Source organism: Xiphophorus hellerii, chromosome 9 (assembly GCF_003331165.1).
Source record: "Xiphophorus hellerii strain 12219 chromosome 9, Xiphophorus_hellerii-4.1, whole genome shotgun sequence".
In the NCBI taxonomy this organism is placed as follows: domain Eukaryota; kingdom Metazoa; phylum Chordata; class Actinopteri; order Cyprinodontiformes; family Poeciliidae; genus Xiphophorus; species Xiphophorus hellerii.
Genome location: NC_045680.1, coordinates 14,907,981 through 14,934,135, shown reverse-complemented (window position 1 = coordinate 14,934,135; position 26,155 = coordinate 14,907,981). Strand labels below are relative to the sequence as shown.

Here is a 26,155-nt window from a genome sequence, read left to right as displayed (position 1 = left end):
ATTGCATTACAAATTACCTTCATCAATGCAATTCATCAGTTTGGGTAGCAGCAGAATACACACACACACACACACACACACACACACACACACACACACACACACACATCTGAACCCTAGTGTCACACACACAATTAAAACCAACACACTTTTTTCAGTTTAGACCGACACACAAACATTCAAAAGACAAAAACATGCAAAACGCTAACATCTGACAAACTGAGGTGACATTTTTAACTCTCTGACCTTCTGTGAAGCTTTTTGAGAAGCTTGACTTCCTTCTGTATCTAAAAGGGAAAGCAGACAAAACCAAGTTTTAAAATATTGACTAATCACTCTGGAATCACAGAATAATACAAAAGTATTCATACTCCTTTTTAACATTTTGTTGCATAAGAACTGCAAGTCAGTGTGTATATTGGGATTTTATGTGACAAACAACTGAGCTTTATCTTGCTGTCAAGTGTAATGAAAGGTTAACAAGGTTTTCAGTTGCATTTACAAATATAAAAATAATTCATGTGCATTTTAGGGGTAGATAAGTTGATCCAGACTCTCTTTATTTTGGGAGATTAGTTGATACATGAGAAACCAATCTCAACCAATCCATCAGTTTTATCAAAAATCAGCCACTGCCCCCCTTTTCTCTGTTCACAGGGAGGACTGACCGACCGACCGACCGACCGACCGACCGACCGACCGACCGACCGACCTGCCCACCACAGGCCATGTCTGCATGTGTAAAGTTAACAATAGTCACCCGACTGCTGCCAACTTAGTGACTTTGTTGCTACATTTAAAGACAAACAATCGGTTTAGGACAAAATAGAAATTTGCAAGTCAGGCTTTTTAAAGATCATATTAGGCCAGAAAACTGCAATCAGTAGATACAAATACATGCCACACTTTTCAGATTATTTTAATTATTTACCAATAAATGTAAAAGTAATTGAAAATCTGCATGCAAGTTTTCTTTCAATGCACAGCAGTGTCATGCAATCCAAATAAAAACATTAAGGTTTACGGCGGTAATGTGACAAAATATGGAAATGCTCAGTGATGCAACACTGCTTGTCATTCAGTTCTCATGTGTCAAGTGCTTCAGTAATGCTAAAAGTCTTCAAAAAGAAAAGTGTAGGTCTGATCTTGTGTTGGTGTGAAAGTCATGCTGGATTCTCACAGGAGTTTAAGACCAACTTTAACAGAGCTCTGTAACATTTTTCTGCTAATTGGTCAGGATGATCTCAGCTTGTTCTTTGGCTTTGGCTTGAAGTTAACCACAAAATTCAGCATTAATAAGAAGAATCAGCAGCTTAACACCAGTCATCCAACAAAAACTTCAGGCAAGGTGTTCTGCTCCAGACAATATTCACCTCGTTTACTGACTAACGTAGAGAGGAACTACATTCTGCTTTTTCATTTATTTATTTATTTATTGCAGCTCAAACAGCTGTATTTCACTCTCAAGCTGTGGGAAAGCCTTACCGCTGACAGAGCGTCTGCGCCTCCTTCATAGTACTGCCCGCAGTCAGAATGTGTTGGGGGTCGAAGGTCATCATGGCCTTCATTTCTAAAATAGTGGCGTAGGTCAAAGCGTGGTACATGCTGTCTTTGGATCTGCGAAATGAAAGCAGGGCAGATAAAGAACTTTATATCAGATACTATAGATAGTGGGAAAAAATGAGAGTAGAGAAACCTCTTTTAAGTCTGACTGAATCTGAGCCACTTTTTGTTCAACAAAGATTGACCCAATGGGTTTTAGTGAAAACATCAGCAACATTTTCTCCGTGCATCTTCTTGTTGGACTGGTTCAGAATCTGGTTGCTCCAGTTTTAAACCATTATCAGAACTAATTCCCACATGAATATACATTAAATGAATTACGGTCCACCGCAGAGCTATTCCTCTGGAGTCATCCTTGTTGGTGGTCCCAATGGCAGCTGAATGTGTAGCACACAGTCTGCCTGCACGTAAAAAGTTGTGGTTTTGTTTTGCTTGTTTTGCTGACAAAAGTGTTGAGCCAGGAATGCAGTCGGGTTGCTCTGACTACACTTCACCGCACCACAGAGTCATGTGACCTGCCCATCTGATCAGTCAGCTCCAACCGGCCGTACACTGACGTTTGCATTAACCGATTTTCAGAGATCACTGAAAATTAGCACAAAGCAGAACTTGCATCATCAGAGTTAGTCATAATGAACCGGAGCTCTGTTTGTAAATGTTGTAAACCGGAAGAATAAGCTACAACCTTGTCCTCTTTCACATACTTTTAGATGTCTGTTAACTGAAATATAAATCATGCCCAAAAGTTAATAGCAAAATAGCAAAGTTAAATATCTGAAATGCTTTTAAATCGTTCCAACCATGTCAGACCTGTGTGACAACCAGAAAGTAAAAACAGCAGGCGACCAAGACAATACTGGGCCACAGGCTCAACCACTGGCATTTGCTTTACATTTCCATTTTCCCAGAGTAACATAAGCATGACGGCAACCCCGACTCAGAAACCTTTAAGTATTAGACGTTAACTTAGCTGTCTGACACAGCTGGTTTTTAAAACAGGGACTTGATTGTTTTTAACACAATGTTCCATGATGCAAGGGAGGAGCTGTAATGTAATCTCTTTCAAACACTCCAGGCACGCCTTGGACTCCGCTCTGCACACGTCAACTCGATTCAGGAAGTGTAACAACAGTCAGAGCATCACTACGCGCAAGACAGTTCATTCTTTACAAAATGGATGAAATTAAGACAGCAGAAATATACAAAATCAGAAAGACCTCATAAATACAGATAATCCTGCTCTTGGATCACACTGATTATTTAGCAAAAATAGTCCAAACTCGGACACATCTCTATGTGGTAAATTGACGGTCCAAGTTTCTAGTAGAAAGCAAAAAAGAAATAAATCAGAAAATAAAATTTTGTAACTTATAATGAATGCGTTAGTGAGAAATAGCAAAGACTGTGCTCCCTATTTGACGACTGAAAATAAAGTATATGATAGTAAAACCGACCAAACACTTGGATCAGCAGCTCATCCTCTTCTGAATTAATTTTGATGGCTGTTTGTTTAAACTGACCTTCCGTACATTAACAATCAAACTATTACAGTTTCACAGTCCAATTTATTTACAAGAAACCACTGAAAAACATTTTTGCATCTATTCCCATTAGGGAAGTTCTGATCTCATCCCAAATGTTGGGTCGGGGTCCAAATTAAGGCATTTTTAATAATCTTGTCCTGTTTGTCTACCGTGTGTGATTTTTATGTATCCCCAGTAAGGAATGTTGCCTGATTCTGCACAGACAATATTCAAAAGTCAAAATCAAATTATTTGTGCACAGACATCCCTAATCAAACCTAAAACTATTTATCCCCAGCTGCAGAATTTCTTCGCATACAACCTATATATTTAAAACACCTCGCCCTCGAAAATGAGATTTGACCGTAAAAATAATGGTGACATAAAAAAAAAAGCTCAATTCAACTAAAAATCACCAGAACTTTCTCCGTATTATACTCAAAACAACTGCAATCTGAAAACTGCTCATGAAAAGCATCTTTAGTAGCTAAGAGAGCTGCCACAACCTGCTCCAGGTGTGATTATTAGATGTGATTATTAGATGGGATTATTAGCCAGACTTCAGCTCATAGCAGAGTTCCTGAGCAATCTGTTCATTAATATTCACATTTTTGTGTGATGAAACCAACTTTTCAAATCCCACCAGAGATTCTGAATGGAGTTTTAGGCAGGTGACTCTGACAGTCAGAGTCGAGTGGTCCATCTAGGCCACTCCATGTGCCTAGATGGACTTTGTGCTTTGAGTCATTGTTTGGATCGTCAACCAGACTGAAGTTTCGGCTTTCTTCCCACCACTGTGGCATTTTCTTGATGATTTGATTGAATTCATTTTGCCCTTTAAACGCTGCATGTTTCCAGAGCCAGAGGAGACAAAGCAGCTCCAGAGCACCACCAAGATCCCGCCATGTTTCACTGCAGACAGGGCGTTATTTTCACCGTGTGCTTTAGTCTTCCTCATTCGGACCAACAGGCATAAAAAGTTACAGCTTTGGTTCAATCTCGTCACTGCTTTGGTTTATTTATACAGCTGTGAGCAAATCGGAGCTGATCTTTCTAGTGCTTTTGGGCCAGCAGTGGTACATGCTTCATTATTTAGCATGCACCTCACTGTGGAAACTGAAACCTCAGAGTCTGCTGTCGCCAAGTCTTGTTACATGTCTGTTTCTTCCAACTATATGTTTAAACATATTCAAGGTGCTTGCTATGTTTTAAATCCTTTTCTCTTCTCTAAATTTTATGAACTATTCCTTATAAGCCATCACTCAGTCCAGGTTCTGGAGTTGATCTGTCTCACCTGATGAAACTAAGGAAGTTTTCAATCAGTGGTCTGAGACCACACGTAATATCCAATGAATGCTTTTGTAAAGAATTAAGGGGTACCCATAATTTTGGCACTGCAGTAAAAAAAAAGTACAAATATTTTGATCTTAATTTGAATGAAATCCTCATAATATTAGTTTTATTTAACCATTTTAAACAGTTCAAATTTGCCAATAAACCCAATTGACACACGATATTTTTACTATAACTTTTTAATAAAACTAACTCTGCTAAATTTCAACCAGACCTGTAAATAAACTTAGGTAGCGTCATTGTAAACCCATCCAAATATTTGCTGTTTTGTACGTCCTGTCATGTTGTAATGCTATGAGCCTCCCTGTCAGCTGACTATCCCTTGTTGGGCTGCTCTCTATACGCTCACTGAATTAGCTCTGGCAAAACTGAATTAACCCCTCACTCTTCTCTTCAATGCAGTGCTTCACCAGTCAGATTAAAGGACTAATGACTCATTCCTCCCATTACGTGGACGCACCACCTCTGTCATCACTGTAACTTCACTTCCTCTCTTTGACAAATGAGTAACTTAAAAAGAAATACAATAAATCAACCTACAGTACACAAAATGACCTGCTTTCATGTAAGCCAATAATACAGTTAGCAATCTTCAATAAAAAAAATAAATAAAGAAAATCTAATCAAAGTAGATTGAATTTTACAAGTTTGAGTTAGAAGCAGAGTTATTAACTTTAGTGCACATAGCAGATAAAGTCAAAGGTGGAACAATTGCAGAGCAAAAATTAGAAACATCAGCTCTCAACAAACTGGACTAAACTGTGAGAAGTAACATGATTAAGCACAGTTAATGAGGATGAACAAAGGCTCAAAAATAAACCTTTCACCCATAACAGCCGGTTCTTAAAGTTACCTCCAACTTGTTAACAGGATTTATTTATTATAATTAAAACATATAATAAATCCTGCCTGTATGAATAATTTTAGATCCGTTACAAGCCAAACTGCAGCTTAACAATAAAATATGTCTCATTTTCCAAAAACTTTTCTGTTTTCCTTAGTTTACTAGTTTGGTTCTGGTTCAATCTGTGATATTTTATCTTTCATAAGTTATCTTTTGATACATTTAGGACCAACATAGACCAGATTTATGGTTATATTTAAGTTTGTCAGATTAAAAGTTCCTTTTTAAAATAAAAACCTCAAAGCAGGTGTTAAACATAGTTTAATTAAGCCTGTATTAAAATGTTTTTTTTTATATATTATTGGTCTGATGTAGTACTATAATCTTAAATGTCATGTTTTAATTAGCTGTAAGCAGAAAATCATCATAACTAACAGAAATAAAGGCTTGAAGACATGACTCTGTGTGCAAATGATTATTTCACGTGTTTCACTAAGTAAACCGAGTTACTGAAATACATGAATTTTTCAAAAATATTCTGATTTATTAATTACAACTGTGTATATTAAAAACAGTGCATTGCAGCTTCTTGCCACCATAGCTGTGACGAACACTCGTTCAAACTCGGCGTGTTTAATGCGTTATTAGTTTCAGTGTGACTGAGTGTGTGCACATGTGAGCTCTCATCCCAGCTGATCGGGGACAGATGGAGAAGCGAGAGATCAGAAAACAAGAAATGGGAAAATACTCTTTCATATTGTCAGAAACACAACTTAACATCAAGCAAAGTCGTCTGAGTCGTCAGGCTCTTTACTTCCAAATAAAACCTTTGACATAGGAACATCTATTTAATTATTTTGACAGTAAAGAAATGAAGAAGTATAGATGTTAAACTTTTTCTTTCACATAAAAAGCTTTAAACTATGATGCATGAATAAGCACAAATTCATGTTGTTAAAAACTATTTACTATGTAAATAGGCACCTAATATTGTTTTTCTTTCTGACATTAAATTAGGTTGAACGTTTCCTGTTTTACGCCATTTAGGATTACCGAAATTATTTCTATTTGACAAACAATGAGAGATTTTTGGGAGTTATGTTCTTTAAATTCAAAATCTTACATACTTTTCCTTAATATTTGGTAGAATTGCCTTTTAAAAACTGTATGACTGTAATGATTTGGGTTTTCTGTGTGTTTATTTAGGTTTCTGTGTTCTGTAGAGTTTCTGTGTTGTCCTGTCTACCTCTTGATTGTTCCCAGCTGTATCTGGTTCCTTGATTACCCTCAGTGTATTTAATCCCACCTGTGTTCCTTGTCGTATCTGTCTTGTCAGACTGTCTGGTTTGCGTCTGTTACTGCCGTCCATTGAGTTTCCAGTTGCTACCAGTTTTTTGAGCCTTAGCCTTCCGCTCTTTATCTGTGCTGTTTGGACTTTGGATTGTTGTTTTTCTGAATTCATCCTTAAATCGTTTCTTCATTTTCTGCCTGGGTTCTCAGCGTCTGCCTCACCACCTCACACCGCACCTCCTGACAATGACTTTTATAAAATATTTTGAGTGTCCTTCTGCAAAACTGGAAGAATAGTTTGAAGGAAGTTTGACCCACCTCTCCTGACGGAACTGGTCTAACAAAAATAAGTTTGTAGGCGTCTTTGCTCACATGCAACTTTTCAGCTTTGGCCACAAATTGCATGCGAAGCTGAGATTTTTGGGAGTTTTGTGACAGTCTCGCTAAAACATTGACCTTCTTGTCTCCAAGCCATTTTGTAACTAATTTAGCAGCTTCTTTGTACATTTGGAAGATCTGTTTATTGTTTTTATGTCTTAAGCTGCAGCTTTAATGCTCCCCTATAGTGACGCTTCCTCATGATACTATCTATTATGTGAAGCGTAGCTGTTCCACTGCAGCAAAACATGATGCTGCCACCAAGTACTTAGTCATTTCTTTTCTTTTCAGGATCAAGTATGGTCATATTATTTATTAACTTTGTCTCTGTGTGAATTTGTAAACTGAAGTTTGACTATTTGAGATTTTTCAGTGATGGATGGTTTTGAGTGGCTGTTTTACTCAGCTAGCATCTTTACAAGGTCTTTTGCTTTTGTTCTAAGGTGGATTTACACAACACATTCATCTTTGGGACACCCTCACTGTCTCCTGTTCTTACTCATTATTCTGCTACGTAGGAAAACATCGTGGTAACTCATCTCAAACATGTAATTTTAACAATATGGAAGTATGGAAAAAGTAGTATTTAAATTTGTTCCTGTGCATAAACAAATTGCACCAGTAAAATAAATGAAGACAAAATTACAAATGCATAGTACCAGGGGACAGAAAGCTCTTCTTACTATAAAATAGGACAGAAAAGTAAAAAAAGAAAAAAAAACTGGGACAAAGGAGTGGCCTACAGCCCTCAAAAGCTTCTATTGAAAGGGAAATATTAGTTACAGTGTGATAAAAGTTTTGATAATAGCCCACAGAACAAAAAGCAAACAGTAGAGTAACTTGACGACAGAACTAGAGAACAAAACATGAGGCTGGGTGGGACTGCACTCTGTCCTTGTAACTTCATTATGCAACTTGAAGCAAGGAATCATGGAAAACCTGCAGCCATCATTGCTGTATCTGTTACAGGGCCAGGACTGTTTTTGGTTTTCAAAGCCATAGACTCTTCCAACACTAAATAAAATAAAATAATCTTTTTTTTTTTTTTTTTTTTAAAAAGACGCGATCCAAAATTCTAATTAGAACATTTTGGCTATAACTTTGGAAAATGTTGTATCATTCATTTTGAAAAAGCAAAGCAGAAATACTGGAGACTTTACAGCGGACTGTACAACACACCTCTGTCATAAAAAGCAACGATGTGCCAGCACAGCCAAATGCAAGCAAGACAAGTCATTAAAGAAATGCATCAGCTACTGCAGTCATGTGACATGAGTTCATTTTTCGCTGATTAATGTGTCTTCTTTCCTCACATGGGGTCAAAACTCCCACTTTAAACTCTGCTTGCCAGTTAGATTTAGCTGAATAATGAAAATCACAAAAAGTTCTTCTTTTCCAGTTTTGAGTGAAGTATCTGGTGCTGGTCCATTAATCCAGCCTACATAAATAACAGCATACATTTTGACTTCTGCTATGACAACATTGGTTGTGATTACCTTACATGTTTCTCTGTCTATTTCTTCTGTCACCACAATGTAACTAACGCTCCCCAACTGGAAAAATCTGTTTTCCAGCAGAGCTTGAATGCATCACAACTGAGTAATTAAGACCTATTAAATATTTAATTTAAGCAATCCTCAGCACTGCGGTACTGCACACAGTGACGAATGCAATATTTTATTTGGTGCAGCTGAAATGTCTTAAAATTAGTATTTAAATGTTATTAAAATTATTAACTGAATAATCCAGTGTGTCCTTTCTATAATTTCAGCTCTTGTTCTCATCTGGGTTTTGATCTCTCATTGTTTGGAAGACACAGTCAGAGGAAATATTCCTCTGAATGCACAGTTAAACACTGTGAGGCACCGACAGACAGAAACGTATGACAAATATTAAGTGGACATTCATGAGGAAGATAGAATGTCATATGCTGTACATCAGGCTCTACGAGGCAAACATTTTAGAAATTAAAAAATTTACTTTTTAGTATTTAAACTTTAACTTACAGAGATCTCAAAACACAGTCATCTTCAGATAAACCTCAAATTAAAAAAACATTTCTAACCTACCATGTTTACCACATTTGAACTTGTTCTTTTAGGGACCATTTTATAACAGGGTTACTGTTATAAAATAACAGCAGAAGGAATGAGGAAACGTAGCATTTGAAAAACGCAGGAAGAGAAAATGGGCCACAACCACAGATCTCCATTGTTCAGATCTGGAAAACTCAAAGTGGAAAAACTTCCAGTGAATCTGCCCACAACTTCTTAATGAAATGTTTATCCATTTGGAAACTATGTAGAAGAGTCAAAGGTCAGTTTTTGAAAAGCGAAACTAACTCTTGTGTTCATGACAGTTTTGTAACTTAATTTTAGAAAGTTTCAGCTGCTTTATAAAATACTGAGTGGCGTCTTCACTCCTTATACATTCATATATCCATCAGCTTTTCAGAATGATGCTCAAGTGATAACGAGCTGTCAAAAATATCTTATTCTGATAGGAAGCCATCACACCGAAATGTAGTTTTTGGTATAGAAATCCTGTCATGTCATTTAACCACTGCGTGATTTCTGTCAGGAAGTCACTTAAACCGAAGCTCTCAGGTCCCATGAGAACGGTACAGACGAATTTCATCAGCATAAAAACAGCAGATAGAATATTAATCTTTATATAAAATAAAAGCTGTGTCCAGAACAAAACCTTGAGGAATCCCACAAGACAGAGCTGACATTTCCAGTAAAATCCAGAGGATGTGCATGAACCAGGAAGAGAACATGTGTTTGAAACATATCAACAGAGTAAATTAGTAATTCATTCAGATAGTAGTACCAACAGCCTCAAAAGTAGAGGACAAGTCCAATAAAAATCGCAAAACCTTCCCTGTCTACTGAGGTTAGTTTTCAGGTCGTCCACATATGCACTCCCTGCTGTTCAAAGTGTTGCTTTTCATTGCAGGACATAAATCTCAGAAAAAGATCATCTTTCTCTATGAAACATCAAAGTTTTTACATATTTCCCCTTTAAAGCTGAAAGCCTGGTGTGTACAGAAGATGTGTCAAAGTCGGTTTTAGGCTGTGGTCTTACTTGCTCAAGAGGCGGGCCTGCGCCTCCTCAAACTCATTTCTGAGGAACAGATCGAGGGCAGCCATGCAGTCCTCCAGGGCCACAGACAGGTCGGACCGAGAGCACCTGCAGGACCAGACACATCAACATTAAACCTAGCTCACAGTTAACTGTTTTACAATATGTGTTATCTTACATTAACCAGCAGAGCAGTTTATTTTTGATACAGTAATTTCACTAACATATCAAACATGTTAGTCTTGATAAAACAGTGACTTAAATCTGCATCTTATTGGACAAAAACAGCAACAATTCTTCTTTCTGGCAGGTTTTCTGTGTTCTCCCTTAAATCAGACAGTCCCTTCTGACCTGTATGCTCTTCCTGTTGATTGCATTTTGCACCAGTAAATGTGCATAAGATAAGAAACAGAAACAGGAACAGAGGCTGCATGAGACAGATAGATGAACAGACTCAATGAGAGTGTTGTTAACCATGGGTTTGCATTATGCAGCAAATTATAGAGGAAATCAGCAAAAATTAAAGCTCTTGAAAAGCTACCCCTTTTTTAAAGAAACACTTATGGTTTAGATTCAAACATGACCCCAGTCTGATACATACAAAGAAAGCTGGTCATATAATTTCACGAACCAGTCACTTTTTGGTAAATTTTTCAGATGAACATGTTCCTCCAAATGAGCACACGTTATGACTAATAACCATTGGCAAGGTTTTCTGTTTATCAGTTTTATTACAGCCGGTTTATTTCACACCAGACCAAGACTGCAGAATCTCTGAGTCCATTTCAACATGGCTGAATCATATTAAACTTGACTGGAAAGTACATTTTACATTTGAATTGCAGCTTGGAAGATTCATAACTTTCTCTGTTTTTAAGCAACTTATACGTGCGATTTGGGGGTATGCACGCATCTCCCAAGCTGGAATCCCTGTTGCACCTGTGGATGTATCATTGTCAATCAGCACTGTGCCTGTTCACAGATTGTGGACTGTTTGTTTGAGCTGCTTATAGCAGACACATATGAACATACAGTAGCAGCTGCAGTGGCTAAAGCCTTTTAATAAGTTAGGCCACTTGGAGTGCTCGGAGGCCTGGTGAGGGTGTGATGAAGTTGTATTCTTGGAATGTAACCAGTGTGACCAGCCCATGCTGGACACACCTCATGGATAAGCCACTGGATCAGCTTCCTCCATGCAGGATGTGCTCCTAAAGGCACAATGAGTAAGCAAAATTACAGACAGGAAGCTTCTGCTTGCCCAAAACTGTTCCACACTCCATAGGATTGCATTGCATATTTAATGAGACTTCACCAAGACCTTGCAAAGACCCCCCACTTTATAATTGATTTCTAATGACATGGTGTAGCCTCACTCAGTGGTGAAGGCAACATTCAGATCTACACAAACAGCTCCAGTCTCAGTGACAAACCTAAAACAGAGCAGGAGCTGGTCATGTGACAGACCCAAACAGTGGTGGCTAATACATTTTTACATTCCTGGACGAACAGAGGAACAATAAAGTCATGTTATGAAGGCACACTATGATGGAGGAGCACACACAGCTCTGTGCAGGCTGGGCTAATGACATGCGGGTGACTGCCGTCTTCACCGTATGACCAGCAATCAGCAAAAAGCTCAGTTTCCTAAAAACAAAACACACACTGAGCTGCTCTAAAGTAAAGACGCACACATACGAACCATGTTTTTTTTAAATCATATATATGCCTCAAAGTGTGGCAGGCAACAAAGCTGAAGTCATATTGTGTTGATGAAGCATTAATGCTTGTGTTGCAAGTATGTTATATTTTAAGAAATGATTTAAACCATTAATTGTTTTCTACAGGATGAATAACATAACCATTAAAAGTGTAAAAAAAAAGAAAACAAGCACTCATGTCACATGTCCTCCAACATGTGACCACAGACGTCACCACTCCTGTCCAACCTGCACTTTCCCTCATGTTTACTCTGTGTAGCAACTTTTACACGTATTACTTTCATTCTTTATGTTGAATAAATCTCACCGCTTAATGCTTATAACTGTAAAAATTTATTATTTTTGGTCTGATCTACAGGCACAGATAAACCGAGTCTACTGTGACCCTGTGAGTTTCACCTCATTTAGTATTACATGCTTTTAGTAAAGTTTGGTTTATCTGATTTAGATAAAGTGACTTACAAAATGTGATTGCAATAAGTCCAGTCTTTGAACTCATCAGCTAATGTGTGCTGACCTAAGCTCTTATTTTTCTGACTTTCAGTGTAACCTGATAGCTGTGAAGCTGTGACCTCTCGTGCTTGTTTGTTCACTGTTAATATTTTTTTTTTTAAAAGAAGAAGATAAACAGTACATCCTTGGGTCTGCAGATTGTTTCTTAGATAATTTATTTTCATTGTTAAGATCTTCACACAGGATTTATGCGTAAACTAATGCGATTGTTAGAAAGAAGCGCGGCTGCAAACAGAAACCACACAGCAGCCAATACCCAAATTCTCTTCGCTGCACACAAGCTTTGTATATTCAAATTCATGATATGCAGTGTGTGCATATTAGTTACTAGAGCTCATATATAGCTTTCAAAGTGTTAAAAGTATGCTTCTCGAAAACAACTTTGAAACAGTTTTAAAGTTTTTGTAAACAGACTTTGTAAACAGCACTGGCGCCCCTCAGGGTTGTGTTTTCTCCCCACTCCTCTTCTCTTCACACAAATGATGGCACCTGAACCTTTCTCTGGATCTGAGATGGTTTTCTCACATAGATACTGGCTGGAATAAGACCCAGAAGAAACTGTAGCTCCTGCAGCAACTCAAGAAGAACAACCTACCCAAGGAGCTGCTGGTCATCTTCTACACCATCATTCAGTCCATCCTGTGTTTGTCGATCACTGTGTGGTTTGGCTCACTCAAGACAGGACCAGACAATATGTCTGCACAGAAGGTCATCAGCGCTGACTTTTCCCTTCACACGGAATTTCTACAGTCCTAGGGTCAGGAAAATGGCAACCAATATATCTGTGTACCCCACACATCCTGGACACAGAGTGTTTGGACTCTAGAGAGCACTGCCTGCAAAAACAAGCTGCCACTTAACACAAATGACATAAAGATCACAAAGCTGATTTATCAGGAATAATTGCTATTGCTAAAAATGCTATATCTCATAAAATGACCAGAACTTAATGGCAATAAAAAGCTGCCCACTATTTTAAACACGTCGGAGATGTAAAGAGCACGGACACAGTCTGAACTTAATGTACACTTATCTTTGCTTAAATGTGTGCAACATTGCAAGTTTATTTTTACCATTTCATTCCAATATAATAATAACCTATTGTATGATGATCGCAAAAAATCCTCTTTTGATCACAACAAAGATTCAACTTGAATCAGAGGCAGCTGCTAAGTCTTCAGGTCAGTTTGTGTCTTTTCTAATTATTACCCCCATTTAATGTTCATGTGCTGCCAAACTTCAAATATTTCATAGTTGTTTAATTACAGAGAAGTTCATCTCTCTTGGAAGCCAAATATTTTTGATAAATTACAGCAGCAATAATCATTATTTTCACATTTATACAACATTTGTATTACTTATGAATCCAGGATCCCTTTGAGCAACTTGATTTATGAAATATGAAAGTTTATATTGTTAAATAATACCTTTATTGAAATAAAAAAAAACATTTCCTTGCAGGACTACATGTTCTACTTTAAGTTGCTGGTTGCACAAGGAGGTCAAAACTTCTCCTGTGTCAGTACAAATTCTTGCACAGTCGGTATGAAAAAAGATTTAGTTTGATAAAAGTCAGCAAAGAAAAGAACAAAACAGCAAAGGTACAAAATTGCGAAGGGACAAAGTGACCAGTGACCTCAGCTAAACAGAACAGGAATAAGAAAGCACACTGCACAGCTACAATAATATGACTCAAAAAATGTATTGTTAGTTATCTCACCTTAAAAATCTCACATTTCCATGGGGTTTCAATTAAATTGAATTCAATAAAACCGAATCTGATTAAACTGAATTCAATCCCATTCAGTTCTTTGTAACCAATCAAGTTCAGTTGACACTTTATGTATCCAATTCAACTGAATTCAATCCCATGTCATTAAATCCTCTTCAGTCAAATCCTTTTTTTTCAGTTTAGTCCAATTCAGTTAAATTCTGTTCAGTCCAGTTCAACGAATTATTTATCCCAAAAAAAGATGAAACAATTCATTATCCAGGATTTTAAGTCATTCTTTAGTTTTGTCAATTTTAACACCAAACTCTACCATTAAATAAACGACAAAGTTATTACCTGAAACAAGCCTGAGCCAGATGAGCAAAAATCTGTAGATTTAAATGTGCAATTTAATTTAAGTAAAGGGATTGTTTTACGTGTTTATTCTAACTCCAAGTCTCTTGTGAATCCACTACAAGATAAGGCTGATTATTTGCAGGATGCTTGATAACTTATTTAGGTTATTTAAATAGTTTAAATGACTCCTCGTCTTCAAACCAGTAAGTCACTGTGTCACCTAAATCAGGACTAAAACCAACAGAACTGGAACTGCCTGTTTGGAAAACAACTTTCTGGCACTTTCAGGCTTGAGGCCACAGTAAATGAAAAAAAGAAGAAGAAAAAAATCATCATTAAGTGAATGACGAATACCTTTGAAACAAGGAAAGAGCTGCAGGCAAAAGGGGCTAAACGAACAAAAAGAAACAATTTGCTTCAGGATGTGCATACCACACATTGTCCCAATAATTCAATAAGGTTTCAAGTCAGCAATTCCGTTAATTTCTCCAGAGAGCAACTTGCACAATGCTTTTCATTATCAGGCAGATGCACACGTAAAACCATCACACCATGTGGTTGGCAACACCAGTTTGCAATAACACACACACACACACACGCCCACCCACACATACACACACACACACACCCCAACACGCACGCCCACGCAGCTCCACAGCAGTGACGAAGCATTAGTTTGTCGACTCAGAGCTTTCGCCCTTCTCATTCCAGCTGAAATAACAATTTCAAAAGCGTTTTTTAGGTAAAAAAAAGAGTGATCTCGCCCATTTGCCCAAGCGTCATGGTTAAAAAGACATTTCCCCTCATGTGATGAAGCGGCGCATGCAACATGCAGCAGAAATCTTACCCATTTGACAGACTCTCTTCTTCTTCTTGTGACATTTTCATCTGGCACAGTGTGTTAAAGGAAAGACACAGAGGTAGCAGACAACACACAGAAGATTTGCAGAAGTGAGCCTCGGGCCTTCACCGGGGGCAGCGCAGAGTAATAATGATCTGCGCTTCTTTCTGTGGCTGCAGAGTCTAGAGCAGAAGCAGCAGAAGAGAGGAGAGGGAGAAGAATGAATGAGAGAGGAGGGGAGGGAGGGAGCGAGGGAGGGAGAAAAAGGTCGGAGGCAGCAGCAACAGCAGCCCTTAATGAGATTGGCATGACCATCACACATGAGGAGGGAATACACGACCTGTCTGTGCTGCCCTAAACACACACAAACACACAAACAAAAAGCCGGGACCACCTCCCCTGGCCGCCAGCCTCACTGCAGTCTCTGCTCTGATTGGTCAAAGCAAACAGAGGGGTGGGCTTTGAATGCCCATAGGTTTAGAGCCTGAGGGCTTTTATGCAATACGGGGAAAAAAAAGAGTTAGAGTTACATCATATAGTTCTATATAGTTCAGTGTGCTGCAGTGTCAGAGTGAAGGCTGCAGCGTGTCCTGAAGCAGAGGCCACAGACGCAGCTCAGCAGCTCCTACTGGTCATGAATGAAGAGCCGCCACTCTGCAGACAGCAGAGCAGGAAGAGACTGACTTCATCTACCTTCACACGGCTGTTCTGCTCTCCTGCTTTGGTAAATAGAAATGTTCTGAATGACAAATGTTTGGTCTTCATACAGCCTGGATTCTGTCTGTGACAGGATTCAGGTTAATATAACATCCTGCTGCAGTCAGATTCACTAATATAATATCTGAAAGAAAAGCTCTTCACTGCTAATATGGTGTAAAGTTGGATAAGTACTCTGAAAAGTGTGGCATGCTGGTGAAATTAACTAATCAAACCATGCTCTGCTGCAGTTACAGCTGCTCATTATATTTTTTCACTAAAGAGCTCAAGCTCAGCCAGACTGAAATGACATCTCTTTTGAACAGACATTTGCTAATTTCTGCTCCCTGGGCTTTGACTAGGCCAAAGGTCTCCATCTCCAGTTCTCGAGGGTTACTGCCCTGCAACCTTCATGTGCCTCCGTGCTTCAACACACCTGAATCAGGATGTGGTTGTTTGGAGTCAGAGCCAAACCATGGAGTCTTTGGCTCCGATTCCATGTTTAGTTGTTGTGTTGAACCTTTGCTCCAGCCTCAATTGTTTTGCAGCCTCTTGATAGCTTTTCTAACAGAGCTACTTTGCATTTAGCTCCATCCATCTTTATATATATTCTGACCAGCTTCCCCATTTCTGCTGACCACAAAGCTACCAGCATATGCTAGTTTTCCCACCATACAACATTTTGAATGCTGCACAAAGAAAAAAAAACCTTCTTCCACATGTTTGCTAAGCCCCATAAACTTTAAATATAACTTCTAACGACTTTCTTTAACTATTGGCTTCTTTATTCTCTGGGTGTCAAAACAATTCTTGCTGATTTATTTGTAGCAAATACTGCCTGAATTTCTGCAATCCAACCCAGATATTTTTTATTTTTTTCCCCATTCAGAGTGAAGCCCTACCCATTTGATGACGGGTCCATTGACCCCTGAGTGTCGCTGTTCTCTGGCAGCTGTAACCTGAAACACAGGAACAAAATTGAAGGTGTTCAGAGAAAAGCAGCAACTCTCAAGGGATAAAACCAGCTGAAAGCACAGCTATTGTTTGAGAAACACAAGCGTGAGAGCCACAGAAACACAGACAGGGATAGATGCGGACACTCCCATATTGCAAAGGTATTCACAACAATCTAAGGAGACCTTTTTAGATAATATTTACTTGACATTTTTGGGTGAAAATGGCCTGATGTTTAGTTTATTAGTTTAGTTTTGATCCTCTGTAAGTTTCACTAACATATTTCAGAAGAATCAGAAGAAACTTACTTGAAGTCGGTGATGATGGGGTCCAGCTCTGGACCACTTAAAATGGACAACCTGGAATCAGAAAAAAGGATCAGCCGCATTGCCTCCGGAGCATCATCATTACGGGGTTGCTTTTGAGAAGCAGCGTTTTAATTTAGCAGTTCCACTCCTCATTGTGACTGGATGAAACAAAAAGAAATGAATGAATGCGAACATACCGGCTCGGTGAGTCTGGGCTGTCGGGGATATCTTGTGCCTGTTCAGCGACTCTGTGAAGACAACACAGAAAATGCAAGACATGAATTCCTGATGGAGCGAGGAGGAGGCGAGGGAGGAGATCTCAGGAATAAGGATTTACAAGATTGTTGGAGATAAATCAAATGCTTACAAGGAAAGCCTCCTGGAAGACAACAAACCTTAAACATAATGGTTTTAACAAAATGAAACATTCAGAAAAAGGGCAGCCACACAAATATGGAAACCTGTCTTGTTTTATAAATCAACAAATATGCCTGCAAAGGCTGCAGTGTTTTCACACAAAGTATAACATGCAAACTGCCAATAATATCACGAAATTAGCAAAATATGAAATGACTATGCTATTGCTGGAAATTTCAATATCAATATCAGGTTTTATCGCCTCTATCTTTCTAATAATCTTCAGTTTTTTATCATTAAACGATCTGAGCACCACTCCGAGATTTAACATCTGAGACGCTAAAGAAATAGATCAGGTGGGGCATTAAGGGCAATTACTGTCAATCCAACAGTAAAAACGTATTATCAATATGCACAGCGATTCTCTGACACTTTAAATGTAACATCCAACTCATAGTGGCTATGAGTAGTCTTATTGCACAATCTGACTCTGCAATTCAATATATTCAATTTATCGTGCAGATCACCAACCAACCCAAGGTGCTGCACTTTGAAAAGGATCACAGGTTAAACTTAAAGAATGATTTGCTGAGAAGACATTAGTCCAACAAACATAAGAAGAATTAAAGCTGCAAGCAGCCTCGGGCGGCCCTCGCAGCAAGCGCCGCTCCGGCCTATTGGCCACCGCGGGGGTTCCGGCCAGCGCAGAAGCTCTCGCACGTTTTCCAGAGCCGCAGCCCGCTCCCCACCGCAGAAGCTCTGCCGCAGTTTCCAGCATCGCCGCCCGCTAGCCGCCGCAGAAGCTGTCGCGCGTTTTCCCCGCCCGTCCACCGGGCGACAGGCGTGAATGCGTTCGGCGGCGCTCCCCGACGACTGTCGAAAAATCTGGCGCAGATCGGTCGATGCGTCGAGGAGATACAACCCATGTATTAACTTAGGGGGCGCAGTGGAGCCAAATTACATTTCAAACCCGTTGGGCTCTTTAGAGGTGAACAAAGGTCATACATATCCAGTTTGGCGCCAATCGGATGATCCATGCCTGAATAAGAGCCAAACGTATGCATATGGCGAGGGACTGATATTCGCCATTTGGCCACGCCCACACGGTTCAGCCAGCAGCGAGCATTGACAGAGTTTATCATCCGAATCATCTTGATTAGGTCAAGAGAGCCATAAACGGAGCTTTCCAAGTAAAAAAACGGCACTTCCTGTTCTGAGGGGGCGGGGCTTAGATGACGTCATAATATGATGACATAGGGTCGTCAAGGATCCCACCAGGGTCACTCGTGCAAAGTTTGGTGCAGAAGCTATCGACCGTTCACAGTAAAATACAAGACTTCCTGTTGTCAGAGGGCGTGGCCTACGTGATGTCATCATTTAACCATTGGATATTATTCTACACCCGAGGATGATCAATAACTCAAACTTTGGTGTCTCTGTCAGTTTTTGTGTTAGAATTACAAATTATTTAATTTTTTCCTCTATAATTCAACATTGAACTGTCATTCCGTAGGGCAATGCTGCCCTCTGGTGTCGAATTACTGAAATTACTGAAATAGTTTCATTATTTCAGTAATTCGACACCAGAGGGCAGCATTGCCCTACACATGACAAAGCCCTTTGTATTACACAGTCGATCACAGGGGAACTTTGAGCCTTGCTAACCCCCCTTCAACATGCTCCAAAACTCACCAATTTGATAACTTTAAATCAGACATGCCTTATGATCAGACTGACCAAGTTTGAAGTCGATCAATCGAAATCCCTAGGAGGAGTTTGATCAAATACGAAGGCTGTAAACGTCAAAATCGAGGTCAAATGAACTTCAATCTAAAATGGCCGACTTCCTGTTGGGTTTAGAGCATGGCTCCAAGAGACTTTTTTGTACGTCCTGACAAGATACACATGTGTACCAAGTTTCGTAATTCTAAGCTAAAGCATGGCTTGGGGCTGATTTTTTGAAATATTCTAGGGGGCGATATAGAGAAATTAGGCCACGCCCACCAAATTTTGTTATGAATTCCTGTTGGCGGGTCAATAAGGATCCATCCTAGTGAGTTTGGAGCAGCTCACCCCGAAACTGTGGAATTCAGAGCCAAACGAAATTTGACGGCGTTCGCAACGCCGCCACGCCCACCTGCTTCATCGCAGCCGGTCGGGGTTGGAATCCACAACACACCAACATGTCTTCTGTCTCTGGACACAGTTTCATGTTGATTAGGTCAAAGGGCTAAGATAGCGACCGTTCACAGTAAAACATGACACTTCCTGTTCTCAGGGGGCGTGGCCTACGTAAAAAAATAATTTCACCACAGGGTATTTTAGGACACGCGATGACGATCAATCCCAGAAAGTTTGGTCCCTCTATGTGTTTTTGTATAGGAAATATAAGAGTTTCGTGTTTCATGGCGAGTAGGTGAACTTTGACCCCTGGTAACCCCCCTTCAGCAAGCTCATACAGTCACCAATTTGATAACTTTAAATCAGACATGCCTTATGATCAGACTGACCAAGTTTGAAGCCGATCAATCGAAATCCCTAGGAGGAGTTCGATCAAATGCAAAGGCTGTAAACGTCAAACTCGAGGTCCAAAATGGACCTTCAATACAAAATGGCCGACTTCCTGTTGGGTTTAGAGCATGGCTCCAAGAGACTTTTTTGTACGTCCTGACAAGATACACATGTGTACCAAGTTTCGTAATTCTAGGATAAAGCATGGCATGGGGCTGTTCATTTAAAATACTCTAGGGGTCGCTATAGAGAAATTAGGCCACGCCCACCAAATTTTGTTATGAATTCCTGTCGGTGGGTGGATAAGGATCCATCCTAGTGAGTTAGGAGGAGCGGGGCCCGAAATTGTGGAATTCAGAGCCAAACGAAATTCGACGGCGTTCACAACGCCGCCACGCCCACCTGCTTCATCGCAGCCGGTCGGGGTTGGATTACTCAACACACCAACATGTCTTCTGTCTCTGGACACAGTTTCATGTTGATTAGGTCAAAGGGCTAAGATAGCGGCCGTTCACAGTAAAACATGACACTTCCTGTTCTCAGGGGGCGTGGCCTACTTAAAAAAATAATTTCACCACAGGGTATTTTAGGACACCCGATGACAATCAATCAATGAAAGTTTGGTCCCTCTCTGTGTTTTTGTATAGGAACTATAAGAGTTTCGTGTTTCATGGCGAGTAGGTGAACTTTGACCCCTGCTAACCCCCCTTCAACATGCTCCAAAACTCACCAATTTGATAACTTTAAATCAGACATGCCTTAAGAATGATTTGCTGAGAAGACATTAGTCCAACAAACATAAGAAGAATTAGGTCATGATTCCTGTCAAGGAATCAGTTTCTACATATATATATATATATATATCTCATCCTCTCATTACTTAAAATTTTCTTATAAATACATTTTTAAGAAATCAAATGTTGAAAATGTATTTCTAGAGATGCTTTTTCGTGGTGCGTTTTTGTTGACATAACCAAAACATCTGTTTAATACAAATATTTGCAAATAAATAAATTGTTTTAGTTATGCAGATACATGCAGCTAGTCAAAGTCATAGAATTTTTCAAAGATACTACATACATTACACACTTTAAATTATTATTTTTGTTGCCAAAACCCTAATTTATAAGGTAAAATGGCAACTTTATCGTTCAAAAAGTCTGTCAACCAGAATATCAAATTTACATTACAATAGGGAGGTGAAGTAATTGCAGTTTATGTGGTTTTATGTATTTAGATGTATAAAACCACTGACCCAGACAGCATTGTGTTCATTTCCATTTGATCTACGTCAGCACTGCTGACTATAATCCCCATTTACCGCATCATGAAAGTAATGCTGTCCAACAGGCTGCAGACTGGTTACTGCGACAGAAATCATAAACGCAAACATTTTTCATGAGCTTCCTTCCGTCTCAAATGGTTTAAAAGTTTAAGCCGTATTTACTTGTTCAAGCTTAAAACTCGGAAATACGAAATGAGACACAATCAGCAGGACAGGAGTTTATATTCAGAGTGATGCGTCCACAGCGGCTCGATCTTATCTCCCGTGTGATAAACTAAATAAGACAAACACATGATGAGCGTCATAAAACACCGTATGACCGGGGCCTGGTCCTGCACTGATTTCTGTCTCTGTACTCACTTTTTGCTGTCATCCTTCCTCACGCTTCGCCTCAAGCTGTTGATGAAACTCATCCCACAACGCTGGGGTCCGGTGGGACAGCTGAAGACTGAGAGCAGAGCAGCTTTTTACACAGTGGACATGGAGGGACACACACACACACACACGCCGGCGGACAGGACGGGAACAGAGGCCGCCTCACTGTCACCTCACACGGACTCGAGCGGCGGAGTGCAGCCGCTGAGGCTCTTCCTGCTTCCTGACGTGGTAGAAAGGTGTGCTGCTCTCATCACCATAATAAAGACTTTTGTATTTAAATGCACAGGAATGTGGCTCCATGGTCCTAAAGCCCTCAAAGTTAAAACACCTGTTAATAACAGACGATTAAACTACAAAGAAAAAGCTTATCATCGCTAAATTCTTCATTTAAGCATTAAAATAAAAAGAAAATCCTAAACACATATGGATATATTTTAACGCATTTGTAATAATATTAATAATATCACATATTTCCTAGACATTAGAGCTCTGGAACCTATTACAATGATGTAAAAGTAATAAAAAGAGCAGAAATGGTCTTTTTATTACTAAGACTTGCTTTATAATTTATGAAATTATTTTAGTTGCTACAGCTTTTCAACATTGCCAAAATATCCAAAATAGAAAGGCAGACTGTGCAAATAATTTATTAAATTGTCTTATTTGCTACAGAGCTACTAGTGGTTTTGATGGTGTCTGAATATTCAAATTTAAAAGGTCGACAGTGAGTCGAGTAGATAGTTTATTTCACTATGGATCGTATTGAAGATCTTTTAAGCTGCTTAGTCTTTTCTGTTCATCTGAGGGTGTCAGTTTGAGTCAGGTGGTTGAAATTTGAACATAATTACATTTTTTTGGTAGGATACTAATCCCAAAAACACATCAATGGTGAATTTTGCATGGACCTAATTCAAAATGTATAAACTAAGCTTAAAAAGGAAAATTTAAATGAATCAATATATACAGTATCTAAACCTCCATGTATTATTTTGACTCTGAGTGTATTAGAGTAAATCTCTTTAGTTGTGGTGTGTTCACACCAACAAACCAAAATTAACAAGACATCCAGACTGAGTCGAAGTAAACATCTCACTGAAATTGGATATTTTCCCTGCATGGAGTCGCTGTAAGTGAGGAAAAACAACAACAACAACAAAAAAAGAAAACAAAACAAAACAAAAAAGCACACAAACTACAAAACTACACATTTTAATATTTATTCAGTTTCAATTAAATGTGTTACAATTTTTTTTCTGGTTAAGCCTCCCGATAATGATCTTTCTTACAAGTTAGAAAATACAAAATAAAATACAATAAGTTCGAGATTTAAAAAGACTTTAAGAGTAAGTCTACAAGCATGAGTGGTTCTGGATTTGTCTGTACAAAAGGACAGTAAGATGGCCTTTATAAAAAAAAAAAAAAAAAGAAACAAACTATTAACACTGGTATAACAGACTCAGGAAACAGACATGCAAATCTTGTATATACAATAAACTTCAACACGATGCTGCACTTGTTAAAAAGTGCTGTTTTTAATCACAGATAGTAGTTGGGTTAAACATAAACAGGACTCATGGTAAAAGTCATAACAGAAGTGATCCATAATGCTGTGGTATATTTGATCAACAGGTGACTTAAAAAGAAATGGAGGCAGTCTGTTTTCCAGCCAAATCTTCCCTTACGAGAATCCAGCTTTTACGTGTGACAAGTACCTCTACTGGGAGAAAACACCAGATTATTAAAAAAAAAAACCAACAAAAAAAAGCCCAGGCAGCTGTTAGTGCGATAAGGGATGTGATAAGGCATGAAGATGGAGTAAAATGTGAGGATTTATCGTCACAGCACGAGCTGGTGAGCTCAATCCTCACAGAGATCCAACACAACATTGACTCAGAGAAAGATCTGCTGAAAATATAAAAGAAATCCACTGAGATGCAACGACTGATGGACATAAAGGATAGAAATCTCCTGAAAAACACCTGGGAACACCGAGAGAATGAGCACCAACCACAGCAACGCTTTGAAATCTGATCAAATGAGAGATTTATTAAAACAAAATGAAAACAATTTTTCTTTTAGAGAGAATTAGACTTTCCCTTAGGGAGATCAGTTTCACTGAGAAAATCTAAACGACACCAACATAAACCCAGAAACGATGAAATGTTTCAAATTTAAATGTTAGCATCCAAACTTTCTGGTTGTGTCAAAAATGAAAGGGGGGGGGGAAAAATCAGCTATGCCACATTTATGAAATGTTTCTACCATTTATAAAACTGAGTAATCAGGTAAGAATAGATTACATTTATATCAAAAATGATTCTTTTAATATTCAGCAACCCTAAATATAGTGTTCCAAAAATTAAATGCCATTGTAAGGAAGTAGTTTTAATCCCTAATCTTCAAACATATCAAACATAAAAGAAGAGAAATGAGTGAAAACATGAAACATATCATTTCCTGCAGAAGACTGATATAATGGACATGTTTGTTTTTCTTCTTTTCTTTACATGCAGTTTACATTTCACAGGATTTCAGGGAATACATGTAGAAAAGTTCACTTATAGGGGAAAAAAAAAACTGATCAGATCTCCAAGCAATACATGATCGCTCAGTTTAAAAGGGCTACTTAAAATAGACTTACAGACGCTACATTTTGTTACACAAAACCTCAAATTTTCACAGCCAAATGTGGTTTTTGCAGGATGATTGAAGAGCGCAGAGAAAAGTCGGGGATTTCTGGGTACTACAGTACGCGAATGTTGAATCCCTTAGAAAAGAAAAAAGTGGAGTAGTGTTGTTAGTGGCAGAAAACGGACCATCTCAGCTTAGTTCTGAGTGCATGTTAAAATAAGTTAGATTCTGCAGGCTTAAAGGGGAGTTTGTAGCCATCTTGGTTCATTTTCCTCCTCCGTGTCTCTTAACTCTTGCATCTTCTCCTTCAGTCAAACCCGTGCAGACCAGCAGAATGGAGAAGCGTTTTACTGCGATGTGAGAACAGTGAGCAGGTCGAAGGGGGCAGAGAGGCGCTGAATGTTTCTGGGAACAGTTTGAAGTCTCCGCAGGAGCTGCTGCATCAGACCTGTGCAAGTCCCCCGTGTTGCTTTGGTGCTTTTCGGGCCGGGTCAGGCTGTGCGGCGCCAGCCCGGCTGAGGGGAGCCTCCTCCTCAGGAGAGCTCAGACTTGCTTAGAGCGATGGCGAGCTCCAGGTCCTCCTGCTCCTGCTGGGTGAGCCTTGCTAGCCGTTCCTTTTCCTCTCGCTCGCTCTCGCGCTTTGCCCACTCTATCATGTCTTCCTCGGTTGGATACTGCGCCCATGAAACAGAGTAAGAACAAACACAGAGGACACATTGGGTGGAGAATCTTTCTCAAAGTGGACATTTTGACTCGTCAACCCAAAATGTTCATTTTCACAAAGGTCACGCTTCTCTTTCACCGACAGACAACTATTACCACCATCACAAGCACAAAAACGACAGCTGCCAAAGAAATACACTTTTCATGGAAGGGAGGGGGGAAAAAAGAAACATCCACAAGTGACATCCTCTTGGGCGTTTTGTCATCGTGGATTTCACAGAGACATGTGATCGGGATAAAAATCAACAGGCCGAAATGTGGGTAAAAAGCATGCAAGCTGGGATTTCCACTGAGTCATATGATCAACATCACACCCACTTTACAGATCCACAATGGGAGCTGGACAGGAGCTTTAGAAATAATCAGGTCACTACCCCAGACTGGACTCGAGTCGCTCATCACTCTCAGTGAAAGGAGACACAGATTCATCAATTTTTTTTTAATTTGTTTGTTTGTTTCCAGGCATGCAAAGAAAAATAACCAATCTGTTCACCAACACACAGCAGCCATGATCAGGACCACAACATAAAGAGAGCATGCATGATGAGCAGAGGTGGAAACATGAAATGGAGACAGGAGAGATCATGCAGACTTCACAAAGTCTTCACATCCGATTGATCAATAATATATGAAGGGTGCTGGGTGCAGGCTAAATGAAACCCATGGCGTTAAGATTTTTTATTGTCTATCTGTACTGGCAATTTACTCAAATCTCAGTTAAAATTTTTTTTTTTGAATTTTTAAAAGTAAATCCTTGTTCAGTGAGGTTACATAATCTCACAATACAAATTACAGAAAAATACAACCTCTAATTTGAGCACATTCATTCTGTAATCCTAGACTTTCTGTTTCCCTGGATTTTAAATATGAAATGACATTTCTTTTACCTGGTCTTCAAAATAGAAAAGACAAGAAAACATGACATTCTGGATGCATGTTAATACTTTATAGCTCAGGAAATGGAAACACCTGTGCCTGCAGTCAGAGCAATAGTTTTAAAGCGTAAAACAACTTAAGCTTTTAAAAATGAGAACCCAGATTGATTTTACTATGACTAACAGCAGTGAGCAGGATGCTAAGAAAAGTATCACTTCTAAAAGATTTATTCTGTGGCCATCAGAACAGCCATTAGACACT

General features: G+C 39.1%; 2 protein-coding genes and 1 long non-coding RNA gene across 6 annotated transcripts in view; 1 reads left to right on the top strand and 2 right to left on the bottom strand.

The window, feature by feature from the left end:
• The window catches only part of ttc39a (tetratricopeptide repeat domain 39A), a 30,153-nt gene extending 8,250 nt beyond the window's left edge, over positions 1-21,903 (bottom strand). The window contains exons 1-7 of one of the 3 annotated variants that reach the window (XM_032571484.1): positions 21,643-21,903; positions 17,331-17,381; positions 17,134-17,184; positions 16,774-16,830; positions 10,039-10,143; positions 1,486-1,617; positions 247-287 (exon numbers count right to left, since the gene is read on the bottom strand). In XM_032571484.1, the coding sequence (XP_032427375.1) occupies positions 247-287; positions 1,486-1,617; positions 10,039-10,143; positions 16,774-16,830; positions 17,134-17,184; positions 17,331-17,381; positions 21,643-21,659 (454 nt within the window). In that variant the 5' untranslated portion in view covers positions 21,660-21,903. Of the gene's footprint in view, positions 1-246; positions 288-1,485; positions 1,618-10,038; positions 10,144-15,181; positions 15,356-16,773; positions 16,831-17,133; positions 17,185-17,330; positions 17,382-21,642 lie in introns of those variants that run through there. The other 2 variants (XM_032571483.1, XM_032571485.1) reach the window with 2 other exon arrangements.
• Positions 15,509-18,111, top strand: LOC116725436 (uncharacterized). The gene is made up of 3 exons (XR_004340403.1): positions 15,509-15,899; positions 16,198-16,285; positions 16,761-18,111. It is a non-coding gene; the product is annotated as an uncharacterized LOC116725436 (long non-coding RNA).
• Positions 21,904-22,865: 962 nt separating the features above from the next.
• The window catches only part of eps15 (epidermal growth factor receptor pathway substrate 15), a 32,252-nt gene continuing 28,962 nt past the window's right edge, over positions 22,866-26,155 (bottom strand). For both annotated transcript variants that reach the window (XM_032571902.1, XM_032571903.1), the window contains exon 25: positions 22,866-24,969. In XM_032571902.1, the coding sequence (XP_032427793.1) occupies positions 24,829-24,969 (141 nt within the window). In that variant the 3' untranslated portion in view covers positions 22,866-24,828. The remainder of the gene's footprint in view (positions 24,970-26,155) is intronic.